General features: G+C 38.5%; 1 protein-coding gene across 1 annotated transcript in view; it reads left to right on the top strand.

Moving 5' to 3' along the window:
* Positions 1-22216, top strand: part of TMEM269 (transmembrane protein 269) — a 713721-nt gene that overhangs the window by 454159 nt on the left and 237346 nt on the right. The window contains exon 6 of the mRNA XM_044063247.1: positions 7194-7394. Within this exon, the coding sequence (XP_043919182.1) occupies positions 7194-7394 (201 nt within the window). The remainder of the gene's footprint in view (positions 1-7193; positions 7395-22216) is intronic.

Genomic DNA, 22216 nt, shown 5'->3' on the forward strand with positions numbered 1-22216 from the left:
GCAACAACAATCCTTAAAACCACAGATTTAATGAGGAACAGAACAAAACTATGAGGAATAAATTCACAAGTGGCGGTGGCTAGGAACTTTAAGCTCTCTTTACCTTGTACCCAAGGTACAGGGTTTGAGCCTTTCTAGCCTCCATTCAGTGGGGACATTTTCACACATACACATATGAACACACACACACACACACACACACACACACACACACACACACACACACACACACACACACACTTAGGTACCTTAAAGCAGCTCCAGATATTGTCATTCAGAGAAGCAAGCTGACCCGTCTATCTGGCTCACTCTGCAGTTCTGTGTGAAATGGCTTAAATAAATCCAAATCCATAACGAACTCTGCTTTCTGCCCAGACCCAACGGCAGTCCCAGTATTCAAACAGACTTGCTCCCATGCAGGTCCCTTGAGCTTAATTCTGTCAAGCTGACTGAGCTGATGTCATTGTGCATGTGATGACGTCAGCTTGAAAAGTGTAAAAATTAGAAATCTTAAATGAAGGGATGTCACTCGGGAGTGGTACCCCATTATTGGGACCCCAAAACTCGGTAAAAACGAAGTAATTTGGGATGGTTGGGAGGTCTGGTGGAGAGTCTTATTGGGGATCTGGAGAGAAAGGGAGAAACCAGCCCTAGACTGACTGTGATCTCTGTGTGCTGTTAAGGGAAATTGTACTTTGCTGTGTATGTGTGTGTGTGTATTTATTATCCTTTCCCTATATGGACGCCCCTCTCTGGTGTTAGTGGTGAAGATTGAGGCTTTTTGATTGCTGGGCCAGTGCACGGGCGTCACAGATACATAACATGTTGAAGGAGTAATGACACACAAATTGATAAACTGTGTGCAGATTCTAAAATTTATTCTCCGACACAACAGATTATAGATATATTCACAAAATCTTATGCAAAACAGTTTGGCTCCACAAAAGGGGCGATAAGTTGTCCGAGTGACATCCAGGTAACTCCAGATACTAGAATCAAATTAGATTATATTGAAAAAGAACTGCACAAACTGGATCCAAACGAAGCAGAGGGAAGAGACGGAATTAGTAACAATGACCTGAGAACACTTCAGCAAGAACTTACAGTACCTTTACATCTATTATTCACTAGGTCAAATAAATATGCTGTACAAAAAGATTTATATAGTCTAGGAAATCAAAAATAATGAAGTCATTGTTTGTTAGTTACATTAGTCCCAAACTTGAGTATAGAGTAACAATATGGAAACCCCATAAGAAAACAAGCATGAGCAAACTGGAAAGAGTAAAGCAGAGATATACTAATGGCATCCATGGATGTGAAAATTTAAGTTATTATAAAAGACTAAAATATCTGAACTTGTGCAGTGTCTCTTACAGATATCTAAGAGGAGATCTTATTCAGGTATATAGGGCTTTTAGAGACAACTACCTCTGGGAATGTTTGGGGGTTATCAAAAAAGAACTAGAGAATCATCAGACAACCTGTGTAGAAGATTCTATAGGAATGAGAAGTGTACTAACTGGTTCTCTGACTGAGTAGCTGATGCATGGAACAGTCTACCAAATTATATTAAAGCAAGTACTAGTTTAGATATTTTTAGGAACAGCCTGGACACTTATTATGGGAACAAGTGTTTTGGTATATTAGCAAGCTAGAAGGACATTAATGCCCATGCTTGAAATAGTTGTATGTATGTATAAACATTTTTAGCTGATATCGGAAGTCTCACAGAAATTATTAGGTTGATAGGTTCATAGGTACTTAAAAGGCTGTTTATCTGAAAAGACTGTTAAGCCTAGAAACCTAGCCTTGCATTCCCATGAAAGTTTTAGTACTTGTAATTTAAGAATGAATTCTACAAAATCGGACAGACCATTTACATGTTATGTCTATCCATAAGGGATGAGGTGCTAAACCAGAGGTGAATTTACAGTTTCCCACCCATCCATTCATCCAGATTATGTTTGAACAGAGTTAAGAAATTACTTTACTTTATGTGGAGAGGAAGACTATTCCAAAGAAGTGGTATTTTCTGTGATACATGTCTATCCCTCCGGTATGTTCTGTTTATGTTGTAGAGGAGATTAAGATCTCTTGAGTGTATGTGCATACTACCATTGGACTGTGCAGTAGAACTGAGAGGATAGGGTCCATTGAGGCTCTGTATCCGAGGCTAGAGATTGATGCTTAGTACCCCGTATGATACCAAGAAGAGGAACAAGGTTTTGAGATTGTTACTGTAATTTTTATGATTTAGGCCCTCAATTTTCTTGGTGAGAAAATGTGGTCATTCAGGCTGTGTTAAGTGTTTTAGACAGGTACATACTGAAGTGAGCATTTTACTCTATGATGTGAAATGATCACATCCCTGAACCTATACACCATACCTTTACTAATAGGTTCCTCAATGGAAAAGGACATTTTTACAACAGAGGATACATGGTAATTGAAGGACAGTTTGTTGTCCACACAGATTCCCAGGTACATACAGTTTTCAAGGTTGTATTGTTGATGTGATATCTACAAGGAACGTCGTGCTTAATGAAGGAGACTGCTGTACATTTTTAGCATTTAGTTTTAGTCCATGGTTATGATACTAGCTTTTTGTTTGGGAAAAGCCCTTTTGTGCAATCATGATGTCCTGGATATCATATGATGGCACCAGGTTTACAATCATTTGCAAACTCGGTCAGCCATAAACCTTTAACATTAGCTCTGACCTCCCAAGAATTAAATGCCATGAGGAATGGCCTAAGCACTGAACCCTGGGTTCCACCACTAATGACAGAATGCATATCCTTGGCCTTACAATCTTCTGCCTGACGCCTGTTATACTCTTGCAAAGAGCAGAGAGACCACAGGAGCCCATCCCCACTAAGTCTTCTCAAAAAAGTCTATCGTTCTTCATCTATGTCCACCCAACTGAAGATGCCTGAGAAGCCCTCAGAAATATCAAATGCAGCGAGTCTCCACCAAATCATCAATGCAGGCCTTAAAAGATTATTTATTTATTTATTTTCATTTGATAACCAGGTAGTGTCCGACTGGGCCAGAAGCCCGTTTTCAGCGGAGACCCGGGGAGAAAGGCTCCAAGAAAGATTTCATTCTTTTTACATTTGGCATATGAATATTACTGTGTTTAGAGTGCATAAAGTAATACAAATAGAAGTTCAATTGCAAAGTTCCTAACATAGTGTCTAAAAGCAATTAACAGTGGTAGCATAAGGAGGGGCTGTGAACCCCAGTGTTTTTATGTGCCAGTGTTGAAAAACTAAACTAATTTTAAAATGTGACTTTATTTTATTTCTTAGTTCCTGCTATTAGTACATGTGCAAGTCTATTATTTAAGCACAGTGTAATCTGCTGTATGCTTATTTCTGTGGCATAGAAACATACCTTGTGGCTTTTCTCTGTGTATGTAAAACAAAGGAGAAACTGAGGTTTTTAAAGCATAAAATGTAACTACTTGCTTTTCCTGTCTCAGGAAACAAGCCAAGGGTAATAAAATGTAAGTGAAAGGCTGTGCAAAGAACCTCTGAGCCTAGAACTTTGAAGGAAGCCAGATGCAAGGAGTTATTATGCAAATAACTGTTAGAAGCAAGGTAGAGAATCCTGTGTTTTTATTTTCTTCACTCCATCACACACCATATTTTGTTCAACCCACACCACCTTATTAATGTTTGCTACTGCTAACCCTGCCCCAGCCCCAATCATACATTTTACCTTAGAAAAACCCTTTCCATAACACTGTCACTGCACAAGACACTTTTGAAGCAGACAACATATATCACCACAAATGCACAATACCCCTTCCGTAGCCCTTACTTTAAAATCTATAAACACTTGCACATAACCCCATCCCATCACAAACACCATTAAACATCATCTACACTAAATCTATCCCCTTTCCTTGTCCTTACTCAGGCTGTAAATTACTAACACTCTCTGCCGCCTACCCAATAATGGAAGTTTCAGTTTATCCAAAGTTTTTGGTATTAGACAAAAAATAACACTTTCCACAGTAAATCTTCCTCCTTCCAACACAGGCAGCACTCAGACACAACTCTACTTACTCAAAATTATATTTGACTAAATTCAACAAAAGTTGCACACACTGCACGAAAACACACACACTGAGCATTTGAGCACATTCACATTAACTCATACTAGCAAACATGTTTAAATCAACAGTCTTACCTTTCATCTAGCAGATGTCCAACCGAACATTAGTGATACACACACACACACACACACATACATACATATATATATATATATATATATATATATATATATATATATATATATATATATATATATATATATATAAAATGTTTGTGTGTGTGTACGTTTATATATATAATTAAAACAAAAAGTAAAAAAGTCACACAGACAAACCAATTAGTAAAAACTACAAGAAAGACATAGCCAAGCTAGAGTTTTCACTGTGTGATACCTTAAACCTCCTGTAATAGAGGCCCATGGGATATATGGAAATGACCCCTTAAGGAAATCAATGATTTCAGCTACATGGTTTCTGAATGTCCATGACTTTTTACTTTTTCTCTTTAAGTCTATAGTTTGGCTTTATTGGCCTGAATGTATCCACAAAGACTTAAAAAGAAAAAGTAGAAAGTCACAGACATTCAGAAGCCATATAGCTGAAACACTTGATGTCCTTAAGGGTCATTTGCATATGTACCATTGTCCTCTATTACAAGAGGTTTAAGGTATCACACAGTGAAAACTATAGCTTGGCTAGGTTTTCCTTTCAGTTTTTGTTTATACATATATATATATATATATATATATATATATATATATATATATATATATATATATCTATATATATATATATATATATGTACTATATATATATATATATATATATATATATATATATATATATATATATATATATATATACATATATATACAATATATGTATGTATGTATATATATATATATATATATAAAAAATATGCATGTATAGTTTTTGCCTTTTTTCATTGGATATGACATGAATAGTCAAACTTTTGAAACATGTATCGATCTCTTGGGTGTGATAAGTTTTGAATGTTAAAAGAGTAGTGCTTTCATGGTAACTGTAAATTTGTAAGAAAAACAGTATTGTTACTGTAAAGAGTTAATTATTTTGCCATAGCAGTTCGTCATGCGTCTAACTCACAGTTGGGCAGCTGTGTCAGTGATATTTTGTAATTCTTTGTGGAAAACAGTAACTCAAACTTTTTCTCCCTCTGTACATACCAGGACCCTACATGTGCTTTTATAGACTTTTTTCTTCTATGGTTGAGAAACTGATGTACTGCACGACATCCTTGAACCAAAGCTGTTACACTGAAGTGTTATACTGGATGACCTGTGATGACATAGCTACAGATATCTTGAAAAGACTTACAGTAATACAGCCTGATTTGCAGAAAGTTTGGTACCTTCTACCCACTGACGTCAAGGTAGTAGGATTGCAGGAACTCAGTAACAGGCTGAAGTACTAACAGATTCTGTTTGTCTGCAAGCTCATTCACTTACAGTGCCATCTTGCTGTGCAGTCCTTGGTCTTACAAGACCTGATCGTTTTTCACAGCTTTCCAGATGTTAGTAAGCGAAACAGATAGAAAAAAAAATATTGACAAAACTCATCTTAACAGCTGCAGTATGCATCATCACTATATTTCCAATATTCAAAATCAGTTTCTTTTAATTATACAGTACATTTACTGTTTATAATGGTAATGTTTCAAGCATGACTTTATATTCATGTTTGTATGGCTGTTACCCTTCTGTCCTCACTACTGTTGTTGTGCATGTTTTATTACCTTTTCTGTTCAGTTTCCATTGTTTCTCTTCCTCGGGCCTGTACAGCCTTTGGCTTCACTACTCCTTTGTGATATTCTGTGCCTTTTCTTATTGTTTCAGTGTTTGTCAGCCTTTGAATTTTGTGTCTGATGTCTCACAAATCAGTACCACTGCTGCCTTCATCATTTCTTTCATTTTACCTGTGACCACGATTGTATACACATCAACTGCATTCTTTGTGGGCCTTGATTTTACTGTACATATGCCTATAGGAATCTTAGAAACATTATCTAACCACTGTGGAATGTGAAAAAATAGTGTCCTGAGTATATTTTTCCCCTTTGATTAAGTCATGGTATCCTCAGTCTTATTTGAATCTGTGTATAGTATTGTTCTAAGTCCCGTTTCAGAATGTTTCCCTTTTTTTGTATAAAGTAATGTGTATGAACCACTTAAAAGTCACTGTTGGACTGTTGAGAGTTTTTTCTCAATGGACTACAGTCTGTCATTGTGCAGTGTCCAGCAGTGACAAGCCTGGATAACAGTAAAAAATAACTATATGAAAATGCTTCACTGCTCAGTCTCAGTTTTATCTTCTGCAAACTGCCTTCCATCCCACTAATTACCATATCTTTCTCATTTTACTGTTTGCTTACTAACTGCTAACCCTCTGTCCCAAGAAATCAATTTATGTTATCTGTACTTGTAATCCACTTATGGAGCACTCTCTAGAATGACCTACTAAACTTAGCTAATGCCAGAATTTTTGCCACTAAAGTGTAGTTATAGTATTTTGAGCTTCAAGGAAATAAAATGTTTGACTTACTTTACTGTGCTGACACATATGTAATTCTTTATTAGAGTAGTAATTTTTATATGCTATGTACTCTTTTTTATTTTATTTTTATTTAACATTTGTTGACCGGGAAAGTCCGACTAGGTTCCACAGATCCTGTTTTCAGCGGAGGCCCGGTGAGAAATACTCCAGAATACTCCTGTTATTTATTCGTGTTTCTGTGGAGTTTTTCTTCCCGGGCCTCTGAAAAATAGCTCACTCAGTTGGACACTCCCAGTTAACAAATGTCAAATAAATAAATTGTTGCATTCAGCTTCAGCCACTAGAAAGTTAGATATTTGCAACTTTCTTCAAACTTTTGCAACAGAACATACTTAAAACAAAGGTTGGTGTTACAGTGGAAGCATATAATTTGGTGAGAGACACTGAAGTGGTTTTATCGGTGGGGGGTTGACTAGGTAAACAAACTTGTTTGATCAGAAGGCTTAACAAGAGAATGGTAACCAGTCCTGCAGTTATAACCATGCTAATATTAACTAAGTAGTTCCTGTTAAAAGGCTTATTTTTTTCTTTGTAGGTATCCCTTTTATGTACCGTGGACTGCCATGCTGCTATGCCTCTGTAATCATGGCCTCTGTCTGCTCTCTGTCTGGTGGCAGCCCCTTTCTGCTGCGAGCTACTGCTGTCTTAATGATTAACTTTATGCTTGATAAGGGTTTCTATCAACATGACAAGGTGCTGGAATCTCACTGGTGGAAGAAGATAGTCTATGTTGGAGGTAAGATAAGCTTCAGCATTCCCGTATTTTTGGTCACCGTTTAGAATAGTTACTTGCACATCATCATATTTTCTAGTGTTTCTCAGTCTTAGATCACTTAGAGTATGCTACTGTTTTCCATTTTTAGTTTATAGGATTTATATGTGACATTAAATGTACTGAATAATGATATCAGTAAAGCAACTTACAGAAGGGTGACCAAATGAAATGCAGCTCAAGATACTTACTACCATTCAGACTGCTAAAATGGTTATCACTTAACTTCTTTTCCATTAAGTTGATTTCCAAGAGGATTAGAACATTGTTTATACTTTATACTTAAAAATTAAGCTTTAAAAAGTGCTACAAGAAGTACACTTTGGCAAACGTGGAGAATTCCTGATTAAAAGCCTCATACTGAAGACTTATTGAAGTAAGACATCATTCTGCACACTGGTATTGTCTAGTAAAACTGCATAAACAAGTTACGTGTAATGATACACACCGAATTTAAGGCTGCAACCTAAAAACTTCATTTAAAGTAGTACTGGAAGGAACTAAAGAAATACCTTTCATGTTGTAAAATTAATACAGAAATTCTGTTTCTGTGTGCTCATTTTCACTTTCATCACTGGTTTAATTTATCTACTGTTTGAGACCAGTATCTCTCTATTCTTTGTATCTGGCTTTTCTATTGAAGTGACATAGAAATATATGTCAGGCAACACATGAAAAGTTAGGTTATGAGAAACAGAATATTGCCAAGAATGTTTATCTAGGTTAAATTATGCTAGAGGTACTAGCCATATTTTTTCAGTTGTTTTACATATTTTCATATAAGCATATTGCAGATAATTAAGAAGTATCACATTTTGTTTGAGTGCCTTGTTGAAAGATAGAAGAAAAATGTACTGGCACTGATCATATGTAGACCACTGAGATTGCTGGATATGTAGCTAGTTAGCCAATAGGAAGGTCTTCAGTCGTTTTATAGTTGCATTAATATTACTAAAAGCCAGATGACTTCCCCTTAGATAATGCCTAAGAAGAACATCAGTGATAATTTAACGCATATGCCTTGTGAGGGAGAGAGACGGCGGCCACAGTGGTGCAGTGGTTAGCATTGCCACCTCACAGTAAGAGGTTCTCCGGTTCGATTCTCGGCTGGGGTGCCTTCTGTGCGGAGTCTGCATGTCCTCCCTGTGGTCGCGTGGGTTTCCTCCGGGTGCTCCGGTTTCCTCCTACACCCCAAAGACATGCAGTAGGTGAATTGGACACTCTAAATTGGCCCTAGGTGTGAGTGTGTGCATGTGTGTGCCTTCTGTGGAAGGTTGGGTGCCGGGCTGGCAGCTCGACACTGTAAAACTCCACTGCCAATCCTGGGCGGACAGATGATCTGCTGTGGCGATCCCTAACTGGGAAAAGCCGAAAGAAGAAGAAGCCTTGTGAGGGAGAGAGAGATTGATGCTGCTGTAGATGTGAATCATTTTCATATTTCTGTAACTATTTTAAAAAGCTAGTATTTAGAAAGGAATTGCTTGTAGCCACTTGAAAGCTGAAGTCAGTCAGTCTAAACACAAATATTTGTATTATTTGTGTAGATGCAAAATGTGGTTTGTGAAAATTTGCATTAAAATGGAATGTGTGTGTAGCATAATATTAGTGTTAATGCTTTCAGTGTGTTGAGTATTATTATTGCAAAAGTAAAAGGATTTAGCTAGGCATTTTTCCTGTCTGTACTCCATAGCGTGTTCTGTTATTCTGCTATTTATATTTGTTTATTTTTAAGTACCAGCACTGCTTTCTTGGGATGTTTGCAGATGACGTTGTGATCTGTAGTGAGAGTAGGAAACAGGTGGAGGAGACCCTGGAGAGATGGAGATATGCTCTAGAGAGAAGAGGAATGAAGGTCAGCAGGACTAAGACAGAATATATGTGTGTGAATGAGAGGGAGGATAGAGGAATGGTGAGGATGCAAGGAGTAGAGGTGTCGAAGGTGGATGAGTTTAAATACTTGGGATCAGTAGTTCAGAGTAATGGTGAGTGTGGAAGAGAGGTGAAGAAGAGAGTACAGGCAGGATGGAGTGGATGGAGAAGAGTGTCAGGAGTGATTTGTGACAGACGAGTACTAGTAAGAGTGAAATGGAAGGTCTACAAGAGGGTAGTGAGACCAGCTATGTTATATGGGTTGGAGACAGTGGCATTGACAAAAAGGCAGGAGTTAGAGCTGGATGTGGAAGAGTTAAAGATGTTGAGATTTGCACTGGGTGTGACGAGGGTGGACATGATTAGGAATAAGTATATTAGAGGGTCAGCCCAGGTTGGAAGGTTTGGAGACAAAGCCAGAGAGGCAAGATTACATGGGTTTGGACATGTGCTGAGGAGGGATGCTGAGTATATTGGGAAAAAGATGCTAAGGATGAAGCTACCAGGTAACAGGAAAAGAGGAAGGCCTAAGACAAAGTTTATGGATGTGGTGAGAGAAGACATACAGGTGGTTGGTGTGACAGAGCAAGATGCAGAGGACAGGAAGAAATGGAAACAGATGATCTGCTGTGGCGACCCCTAACAGGAACAGCCAAAAGAAGATGATGATTGATATAGATATATATATATATATATATATATATATATATATATATATATATATATATATATATATATGTATATATATATATATATATACATATATAAAATGCATGTAGGCTGGTAAAAGTGCAGCTTTCCATAGGCACTGATTAAAATTAATTAGCTTATCTTCAGTCAACCATTTTAATACAAGTTAAAAACAAGAATTGTGTCAAACGACTTGGAAGTTCTAGACTGGTTCACAAAGCATATTGCAGACTCAAGCATGATGCTTCAAAGTGGTAAGTTTTGAGTTTGTGTGGGATATGTGCAGTAACATCCATGCTCCTTGCATCTCGAGATGATATGTCATTTGTAGCTGAAACTGGGCTGTGTGGGAAATGAGATGGATTTTTTTCTTGATGACCTTCCTGAAAACCTGTTGAGAAGACCACCAGGGAAACATTAAAGAGCTGCTAAGCTTACAGACCACTAAACCCACACAGAAACTTTATCAAAGGAATCTGCAAGACAGAGCAAAATCCCATAAAGGGAAGGCATCCCTGATCAGCACTAGCAAAAAACTACGTTCGCTAATAAAATCATCAAAGGCCAACTTCGAGAGAAAAATCGCTAAGGACACTAAAGATAATCACAAGGCCTTCTTCAGTCATGTTAGAAACCTGGGCGGAAACCCTCAGATATGCGCAGAGTTAGTTCATAACGGCAAAAAATACACTGAACCCACAGATATTGCCAACATACTGACAGACCGGTTCAGTGCAAAGTTCTCCCCTCCCTCTCCCCCAAAAGACGAAATAAATATCTCAGTTGAATGCAACCTCCCTGAAATCTCAGATGTCCAGGTGAGAGCTGCCCTCAGCAGAGCTAAAAATACAGCATCCATGGGACCTGACGGTGTCCCGGGTTGCGTGCTACGTGAACTCCTAGAGGAGCTAAACCCGCACATAAGAACGCTATTTAATCTTAGCCTTGCTACAGGATACGTCCCTGAACACTGGCGTACAGCTACAGTGGTCCCACTCCACAAAGGTGGCACCTCTACAGACCCTGGAAACTACCGCCCCATAAGCTTGACCAGCCTGGTCTGCAAAGCTATGGAAAGGATCATTATGGAACTCATAAACAAAGACATCGGGGACCTACATACGATTGACCCTACCCAGTTCGGCTTTGTAAAAGGCAAATCCTGTCTTTTAAACCTGGTGGACCTTTTTGAAACAGTCACTAGAGCCATCGATGAAGGTAAAACAGTTCATACAGCCTACCTGGATCTGGCAAAAGCCTTCGCCACAATACACCACTCAGGCATCATAAACAAGCTCAACAGCTTAAATGTAAACCCGTTTGTCACAAGATGGGTTGCAAACTGGCTAAAGGACAGAACCCACAAAGTCAGAATAGCTGGAGCTATGTCACACTCTAAGCCAGTCACAAGTGGAGTCCCACAGGGCTCTGCCTTGGGACCCCTCTTGTTCGGCATTTATTTTTCAGATGTGCAGGAAAACATAGGGGGGTTGTGGCTGACAAAGTTCGCAGACGATTGCAAACTAGGCGCCATAGTCGACACACCAGCTGACACATGCATCCTCCAGAAGGGCCTCACAGAAACAGATGACTGGTGCCAGAGTCATGGCCTTAAACTAAATGCCAAAAAATGTATAGTCATCCCCTTTGGAAAAAACAAAGTACCCACAAATTACCACATAGGTGGTAATCCATTAAGTATGGAAAAAGTAATCAGAAACCTGGGGACCCAAGTTGACAGTGACCTCTCATTTGACACCCACGTCGCCAAAGTGGTTAGAAAGAACTTCTACCTTGCCCACCTTATCATGAAGGGATTCACATCCAGATCAAAGGATGTCATTGTACCTTTATATTCCTCCCTTATCAGGCCTATGATTGAGTACAATGCCCCATTTGGTATGTACCTCACCCGGCACCTGCAGCAGCTGGAGAGACCCCAGAAGTACCTTACCAAGAGGATCAAGGGTCTCCAGCATATGTCATATGCTGCCAGACTGAAAAAGCTCCAGCTCTATTCAGTTACATACCGCCTGCTCAGAGATGATCTGTGCCTTACGTACAAGGCCATGTCCAATTCAGAATTAATGGACATGCTCCACCTCAAAAAATCCAAATCCATCAGAGCCACGAGAGCTAAAGATCTAAACCTCAGCACAAATATGAATAGGACATGCTGGAGGGACAGATTCATAACCCAGAGGCTTCCTGCACTCTGGAACAGGATACCTGTCCATGTTAGGCAGAGCCCCTCACTGACTCTCTTCAAGAGAAATCTGGATGAATGGATGGGTGATCGTAGGTTTACCCCGGGGGTTATCTCTGTGTCATTGCTAGATAGAGGCACAGTAAACTAAATTTAATTTAAATTGTACACTTTTGTATCATTACATGGGGTGGCGAAAGCCACATACACTTTGGCTAGGCTTATAAATGCCCTAGGGCAGATAGCCTAGTACTATACTATGAAACTATGAAACATGGCATAAAGATTGTCCAAGTCTAGAAGACATTTTAAAGTTTGAGAAACAGATTCTGGGGATTTTGAACAGGCAGTCTGAGGGGTGGATACATGTTTCTGCAGCCTCTAATGAAATGACCTTGTTACAGTTTGATTTCTGACAATCTCTGAGTCAGTGTGGCAAATATGGCAGACCTGTAACTAGACTATAGTTTTCCTTGGCAAAGTGCCCAAATTGTCTTCTACCCAGACTGAGTTCTTGATAGTTCATTTCCCCAGACATGGTTGACCTTTGATTAACTGTTTAAAGTTTAAACAAAATCATTTGTGATGTCCAGTCTCAGGGGGTTCATGCACTCATATTGCATACTATTATACTTAAAAGTTTGACTTCTGCAGATATGATGGCAAACATAAATATAGAATGTATTTGAGAGCAGTAGTAATGTTTCCTGCTTAATATTTATACTGTTAGTTATACAACATGACAACATGAACTGAATGGTGTTCCAACATTAAAGCCTGACCAGCTCACAGCTCAGCTAGCAAATTCTAGAATAGGTAAATTATTTTTTAAACTTTGCTCAGTTCCTTTACTGCAAAGGTCTTTTAGGGTTTAAATTTAAATTGCAATCAGTAGGGTTGATAATCTGGGAAAAATGTTCCCCAGCATGTATGCTTGTTGTGTTGAATGATAAACTCAGGCTGTTATCTGCAAAAAAAAAAAGCATTATCCATTTAATCCATGGCTGCCACTTTGATTCTTTTCGCAGTAGTAATCTTTACCCCCTGCATTCCAGGCATCTTAGTGTTCAGAACAGTTATATTCATACTGTAACACACTCGGTGTTATTTCGTTTTGCAGATGCAGAGGCGAAAGGTATCGCTAAAGGCTGTTTTCTGACAGTAGACCTTTCAATATTTTTACTGCAGGTTTTTAATTCTAACTGTAATGTTTCTTTCTAAAGGAGTGGTGTATGTTCATTATTTGATCACTTCTGAGGCAACCTTGGCTATATGGATTGTATCTTGATAAGGATATAACAACCAGCCAGCTTTCAAATGTTAAGGGCACTTTCCACATGTCCAAATCATTAACCAGTTCAAACAGAGCTGAAGAAGAAGAATTGTTTGAGTGGCAAGCCCTTCCGAGCTTTCCTGCCACAGAAGGACACTCTTGTGGGCTTTCAAGGATCCACAGCTAATGCTACTCTTTTGCTGGGGAGTTAATTCCCTCTGGGGAAGAAACTTCCACACCTTATTTTTTTGACAGAAAGTTAACTACTTCTGTAGAACTTCTACTTTTAATGTAGGAAAAAAGTATTTTTATAGTGTCACGTGACTTTTAGTCACTTCTTTATGAAGAGCATTACTTTTAAGGAAAAAGTTGTTAAAACTAGCTTTTCCGGTCTAAAAAATGCGTTAAATTACCTTTGGGGGCTGAGTTAAGTGTTTAAAGTGCTTTTCACTGTGTTTTTGAAAGAAAAATGTGCTTATTTAATACTTTACTATACCAACTACTGCTACCAGGTTTCTCTGGTATTCAGGGATCCTTTCGGCTTCACTGTGGGAGAATCTACTTGCCCCTTGGTTCTTACAAAAAAGAAAGTCCAAGCATCCTTTGCCCCTTCAGCAGACTAATAAATTGTTTCATCCCAGATGGGTGACTTTACTGTAGCCATGTCTGTTTCCTAGGCAGGATACAACTCATACCTAAAAGGCTACTGCAGCAATGAGGAATTTACGTATCTACTGTGCAACTTACACAGCTGTACTTTCTCCCTTAGATAGATAAGTTGTATTTGGACCATCTGCTGAGAAAGGAAAGCTGACTCATGGAGTTTTTCAGATTTTCCAGCCTTCCTTCCTCATATTTGTTAAGGGTTTTTCAGCTACCTCTGTAACATTTTACAATTTTTCAAAAAGTAAAATAAGCAGATATAGCTGCTGATAATCAGATTTTTAAAAAGCAATGACACTTAAGCTCCAAAAAGAAAGGAGGAGTCCCCCCCCAAAATGGGTCTATATTATATCAACGAACGCTTAAAAAAGCGAACGCTGATTGATCGACCTAATTTAAGCAAAAACTTACAATCTCGAACTGTCAGATCAACGATTTTTTCCCAGGGAAAAAAAAATCGCTGATCCAAAACACATACTCACAATACAAGCACACCAAACAAGCAGAAATCCACACACATACACCTAAAATCTGATACCTAACCCTACGCTAAACTATGCACACACCACTAACTACCCACTTACCTTAACCCAAACCCTATCTTTGAGGTCCGTCGCTATCACACACTCACCTCACTCGCTCCCTAACCCTAACTCACTTAAATCTTCCCTAACCCTCATGTCCACTCAATCGCACACACACCTAACCTGAGCCCTAACCCTAACTCACCTAAATCACCCTAACACTCACATCCACACAATTGCACACTTACCTGAATCCGACCAGTAACTTTCCACCATAACACTGAAAATACCGAAGCAACAGAAACGGACAACCTAATTCTTTCCCTAGGAATAAATTTGAGTTTCTGCTGCTTTGATATTTTGCAGTTTCGCGAAAATAAGTTAGATCAATCAGCGTTCGATTTTTTAAGTGTTCGAGGATATAATATAGACCCCCCAAAACAAGGGCAATATAATAATTCTTAATGAGTATGTATAAAATCCATCTCCCCCTTCCCACATTGGCAAGCCTCTAATTCTTCCCCAAAATTTGGCCCTCTGTTTTTCTCTTTGGCAAAAGTCAGACAAAAAGGTTCCAAGAGTGATTCATGGGGAATACAAATGGTAGTAGCAATCTCTCCCTCCTTTTCATATCAGACTTCTTTTTTCCTCTCCTGTCGTTCAGTATTTGTTAACCTAGGGGGTGACAGAAGCTGTCCTTCCTTCTCGGAGAGAAGGTTTTTTTATTCAAGAATGTTTCTGGTGCCAAAGAAAGAAGCCTTATCGAGATCTGTCCTAGATCTTTCCTTTCTAAATCACTTTGAGGATGTCCCAAAGTTGAGAATGTTCTCTATTCACAACCTGTTACCTGTCATTTCCCATTTAATTTTTTTTTTAGTGAACCTAGATTTAAAAGTTGCTTATCGCATTTGTATAGCACCAGGTTTCAAACATTTCTCAAGATTTTCTGTCTGGATCACACTTTCAGTTCTCTTCATTATGCTTTGAGTTATTCTCGTCCCCAATGTTATTTAAAAAGTGTTTAGCTCCGCTGATAGCCTACTGCAGACTACAAAGTATTCAAATGTATTCCTTACTCAGACTACTTGTATATCTTTGCAGAGTCTTTTTGAAAGTGTCAGGCTCTCACTTCAGTGAGAGGTTTCCTACACAGACTGAAGTTTCAGGACAACATGAAAAAACCTTGTTTAACTGCTTCTCACATGATTGTTTTTCCATGGTGACTCATAGATACCTCAGTTCAAAGAGCTTGTCTTCCACAGGAAAAAAAAAGTGCATCTATGTCTAGATCTGTTCCTAAGTTTTTCCACAGAAACAAAGGCGTCAGCAAGGGACTTTTCCAGGATTCTCTGATTCATGGCATCTGCAATTCTCAAGATTCCTTTAGCCAGAGACCACAAGAGAAAAATTCAGTGGTACCTAAATCAATATTGTCCTAAAATCAACATCCCCTAACATTCCAGATTCATGTTTTGGGATTTGTGAAAAGGGAATTTCTTTAGTGGAGAGACCAGATTTATCTGAATCCAGGTCTTTCATTTTCCCATCCACCTCCAGCACAATCTGTAACTATAAACACATCAGACTTTACTCGGAGAGCAGTGCCTATGAGTGTAAAGGATCAGGGTGCTGAGAACAAGGAAGGAAAAAAAAAAGACCAAAACTCATAAGCATAAAAGAGATGCCAGTGAAGGGTTATAGACAACACACAGTAGTGTAGGACATAAACGGTGTGAGGAACACCAGATCTTACCCTCTGGTAAGCCTGGGTTTTAGCTTTTCTGCACTATGTTACTCTTACAGGTATCTCTGTAAGAGCAAAGTTTTGTGGCAGACAAGCTGAGCAGGACATGAACAGTCTCTCAGGAATGGAAACTGAATCGGGGAGAGAGATGGGCATCTTCCAGGAACTATTCCAGCTGTAGAGAAGCACCTCAGATAGATGTATTTGCCTCCACTCACAGCGATCATTTGGTGAAATTTTGCTGCAAAACTCCATGCAAGAAGGCCTGGAAAACAGATCAATTCTCTTTTCCGTAGACAGAAATGTTCCTGTATGCCTTTTCACCCAGAAGATTCAGAAAGTCTCTGTAAAGATCATTGTGGTGACACCCTTCTGGCCTAGGCAACAGTGGTTCTCCCTTCTTTTGGAAATGGCCATTGGTAATTAACCACAATCTTCTTCACAAACTGGACCTACTCAGACAGGACAGAGGTGTTTAGTACATCCCAAGTTAAAACAACTTCAACTTACTGCCTGGGTGATACAGTCTTAGTACCTTTTAGGCACCTATTTTCTGAAGACAAGACTTACAGCAGGTATTAAAAGGGGCAAGAAAACCTGCTGCTACAAAATCATATATTAGCAAATGGAAAAGATTTTCTAGCTGTTGCCAAGACAAGAACCAGGACCTTTTTAAGGTGAGCATTTTTCTGGTTTTACAATAGTTGTGCGAGTTATTATCAAGTTCCCTTTTTACTGCTCTCTCAAGGTTCTTTTTTCAGGCACTTAAGCATGTCTGCCCTTGGATCCTCCCCTTTCAGCGCATTCTCATGTCAAAATATTTTTGAAATGGGTGATGCATGCCAAACCTCCTAGAAAGCAGGTGGCTCCTCCTTGAGATCTTAATTCTCTTTAGAAGAATTAACTCATGCTGCATTTGAACCATCTGATCAGGCTGCTTTGAGGTTCTTGACATGGAAAACAGTTTTCCTGATTGCTCTTGACTTCACAAAAAGAATGTATGAGTTGCAGGTTCTTGGCACTGTAAGATCATCCCTACCTCATTTTCCACAAAGATACATACATACATACATACATACAAATGTTTCAAACACAGGCATTAATGCCCTTCTAGCTTGCTAATATACCAAAACACTTGTTCCCATAATATGTATCCAGACTGTTCTTAAAAATATCTAAATTAGTACTTGCTTTAATGTAATTTGGTAGTCTGTTCCAAGCATCAGCTACTCTGTCAGAGATTCAATTAGTACACTTCTCATTCCCATAGAATCTTCTGCATGGGTTATCTGATGATTCTCTAGTACTTTTTGATAACCCCAAACATTCCCAGAAGAAGTTGTCCCTAAATGCCCTATATACCTGAACAAGATCTCCTCTTAAATATCTGTAAGAGACACTGTACAAGTTCAGATATTTTAGTCTTTCATAGTAACTTAGATTTTCACATCCATGGATGCCCTTGGTATATTTCCGCTGTACTCTTTCCAGTTTATTCATGCTTGTTTTCCTATAGGGTTTCCATATTGTTATTCCATACTCAAGTTTGGGTCTAATATAACTAACAAATCATGACTTCATTATGTTTGATTTCCTAGTCTTTATAAATCTTTTTGTACAACCTATAGTTCTATAACTATCATTAGCCAATTGGTTGATATGATTAGAAAAAGTCATAGCTGAATCTACCCATATACCCAGGTCATTAAATGAGTATACAGTTTCAATCACTGTGTGCTGTATTAAATATTCATCTTTCAGTTTATGTCTCCCAAATCTCATATGCTTATTTTTTGATGTATTTAGCAACATATTATTCTCCTGTGCCCAAATGGTCAGTTTAGTCAAATTATTTTGCAGACATGCCTTATCAGTAACACTTGCAATCAGTTTACCCAATTTCAGGTTATCAGCATATAGACTGTAGAACATCTCAGATGAAAAACTAAGGTCTGAAAGATACGATCTAAACAAGTAAGGTCCTAGGACAGAGCCCTGTGGGACACCTTGACTGTAACTAATGATTTCACTTGTCCAGTTGGTATGTGATACTTGCCATGTCCTATTTGTAAGCCATGCAGCTATCCATCTTATCAACAGTACATCAATACCTAGTTGTACTAATTTATTGATCAGTGTTTTGTGTATGACCCTGTCAAATGCTGAAGTTAAATCTATATAAATTACACCACAGCACAATTTTTCATTCATAGCTGTTATTATATTGTTATAGAACATCATGTTACAGGTGATAATAGATCTATTTTCAACATATGCATGCTGATATATGGTTTCAAGTCCCAACCTATCCAGTTCTGACAATGACTTATCCAGTATTATCTTATCCATTATTTTTCCACAACATGAATACTGTTACATGCATTAATACAGGATACTGTTTCCTTAAGTACTAATTCTTCCTTTATGCCTAAAGTGGTATCAGGGTTTACTTTGAGCCAAGCTGTCCATCTCCTAATCTTCTTTCCAGAGCTTAAAATGAAGGATAAAGGATCCCCATACTCCATATGTCCACAGGAATGTCAGATATTATCTTGACAAAACTAAAACATTCAAAAACTCTGAACAGTTATTTATTTCATAGGAAGGTAAGAAGAAAAAAACAACCTGTGTCAAAGTAGACAATCACCAAGTAGTCTCATGCTATTACCTTTTGTTATACCCACCAGAATAAGGCAATTCCGGGCAGGGTCAAGGCCTACTGTACCAGGTCCTTGGCTTCATCTATGGCTTTTTGGAAATAGTTTGATTATAGACGTGTTCTAGAAGCAGCAACTTGGTCCTATGTGCATACCTTTACAAAGCACTACAAACTAGATTCCTTCTCCAGTCTAGGGCAGGCTTTACTAGGTGCATTCTCTAGGGGCTCCTGGACCCTCATCCTGCCTCCTCCCACTTAGTATAAGCTGTGGTAGTCTACACATGTTGCTAAGGCTACAGCAGTAGTGACCAAATGATGAGCATAACACAGCTTTGTAAATAAATTTACCATAATCATAGATGTTTGAATGAATGCAGTCGCTGCTCCATCCCTCCCATCCCTGTTATTTTTGCTTGGTTTTCTTGCCAGGGTGAGAACTTATTTTTAGTTTCCTACCATTGACCTTTTCAGGGTTCTGTTCTCCTTCTCTCAGTTGTCATGAAAGCTTTTTCTTGTCTTGAAAGTAGTAATTGTACAGAAAAAGTTACCTTTATGTCAAAAAATTAAGGTATGGAAGTTTTTCCCCAAAAGGAATTAACTGCTCAGCAAAAGAGTGTCATTAGCTGTCAGGCGATCTTCAGCTCTGCTCGAAATGGTTGGAAGTTGTATTTTTCTTTTATATTAAAATCTGATGGCAGGATGAATTGTTCTGTTGACTTCACCTAGTGCTTTTGGTATTTTAACTGGCACCGTTTTGCACTTTGTGATTCCTGGGTTGGTTTGTGTTTGGTTTTATTAGTTGTTGTTTTCCAGACCATTACTGCATGTTATCAACTATGACCTTATTGATTCAGCATCTGACTCAAGTCATAACTCAGAAATACTGTCAGAAAGAAATTGCTATATCTACCATTCCAGAAGCGACTGCTTCAGGACAAACAAGAAATACTGAGGGAGTCAATATTTCCACAAATTGAATGCCAACTTGGTGGAACATTAGTTAGATCGCCTGTTCAGGCAGATGGTTGCACTACATTCATATGTGACTATTCAACAAGAAATGGATACACTTGAGAAGAAACTGTTTAAATTCGAGTCATTACAATTGGACAACTTCATCCTGGAAGAAAGTGTGCAGCGTCAGCATGATCCTAGGGGGCTGCTTATTAGGAAATACCCCAATGGTGTCAAACAAAATTCCATTTTACACCATGAGCTATTAGACTTTATGTGACAAATGGGTTGAATTGTGTTATCACTAATTAAAGATAATGCAAGGAGAATTGTCAGCTTATGCCAAGGCATTAATAAATTGATGATGTCTATTACCAATTACCTGTTTTTTCCATCTTACTCAGGTCAAATTTAACAACTTGTTTCAAAATATTGATAATAACGGTTATCAGTAAGGTAGAAAGGATGAGAAGTTATCCAGAAATGACAATGATTACTTTAAAAAGATGCTCTATCCATTACCTACATCATTCAGCATGAAGCACACTAATGATTTTGAAGGGTCATATGCACTGGATGAGATTCATGGCAGCATTGGTCATGAATGCAAAGACTTTGCATAGGAAGCCTCTTTGCGAGAGAATTTTCCACATCGTTCACAAAGATTAGCAGGGAAGAAACACTATTATGCAACAGATACAAACAGGAGGTAGAACAGGAAGGAGAGAGATACAGATTTGAAAAAAACTTTCAGGGCATATTGTTACCGAGCACATTCGATTGCTCCCCACAAGGTACTGTCAGCATTTCATGTTTTACCCTACCGTATTACAATTTGTTCCTGAAAGGATTTAACTTTGTACCTTCAGACCATGTTGGAATAGCCTTTGTCTGTAATGATTTAAAATGCTTTATTAGAAATCTTAATTTGGCCATTCTGTTTCATGACCACCCACTGCAGAATTTTGAGACTATTTTGCAGAGAAAAAAGTACTTAGAATCCTCCTCTTCATCCAGATATAGGGCTTTTTGAGAATTTATGCAAAGACGATATAATGATGCGTATGGCATGCCTGAGTAAACACAAATTTTCAAATGTAACTACAGGGGAAAGATTGTTGTTGAACAGTCCATTGGGCAATAGGCAAACAAGTTTTATGAAGCCTTACGAAGAAGGTGGATTAGTTGTGATAGATTCCATCAATTGTGTTTCCAGAATGCACCATATTTTATCCAACAAAATATCTATTGCTCTCGGAAAATAGATATGTGATTTATTTTCAAATGGATCCATCACTCCTGAGTTCTTGCTAGAAATTGCTAATTCCGCCTAAATGCTCAATTTCTAGCATTTATTTGATACTAAAAAGCCTATTTCAGCTGTTTATTGTACTTACTGTTTGCACTTTTAAAATAGTTTTTGTAAGCATTTAAACTGTTTTAACTGTTGTAGGCTACACCCACAAGTGCAATAGCTTTTGCCTTAACTTCTTAAAAAAAAAAAAAAACAAAAAAATGAACCTATTCTACACTTGTTTCCCACCTTTCTGAATCTAGTGGAGTCCAGTTTTCACAGTTTGCTGAATCCAGGGATGTATTGTAGTTTCTGTGTGCCCATACCTTACTTGGATAGAAGGAAGTTTCTCTGTTCACCAGTGAGAGTGGGGAGCTTTGAGCAGTCTGTCTGTCCCTGGAGGAGTGGTTTTCAGCTCAGAATTTGTAGTTCATTGGCCATTTTGGGCTAATTTCTATCCCTTTCATCTTTCTGCTATTAAAACCCACATTTGTGGTTTTGCACCACACAGAACCAGTTAGCTAGGCTCGACAAAGTCTGCTCTTCAGTTTTTCCCTTATAACTAGTTTGTCTTTCAGCCTAATCACCACTTATTCTAAATCTGCTGCAGCACTAAATAACCCCCAGCACTCAACCCCCACATCTGGCAGAAGGGAATAGTCTGTATACTTCCCTACTTGACAACTACTTCCCCATTTAATAAAAGCAGACAGTCTGTACTACTTATTCAGGCATGTCCAAGAGACAGCTCCCGGTGTACTCTCCAGCCTACTTGATGAACCTGGGCATCTTGAGGCAATGTTACAACTGCCTCATGTACACAGACAACCCTCTCCTCCTACCACCAAACACTAATACTTGCGAGAGATGCACTTATACAGCCAATCTTTTGGCAAAGCTCTCTCCAACC

The sequence above is a fragment of the Protopterus annectens genome, chromosome 2.part1 (genome assembly GCF_019279795.1).
Source record: "Protopterus annectens isolate FY-2018-M chromosome 2.part1, PAN1.0, whole genome shotgun sequence".
NCBI lineage: Eukaryota > Metazoa > Chordata > Ceratodontiformes > Protopteridae > Protopterus > Protopterus annectens.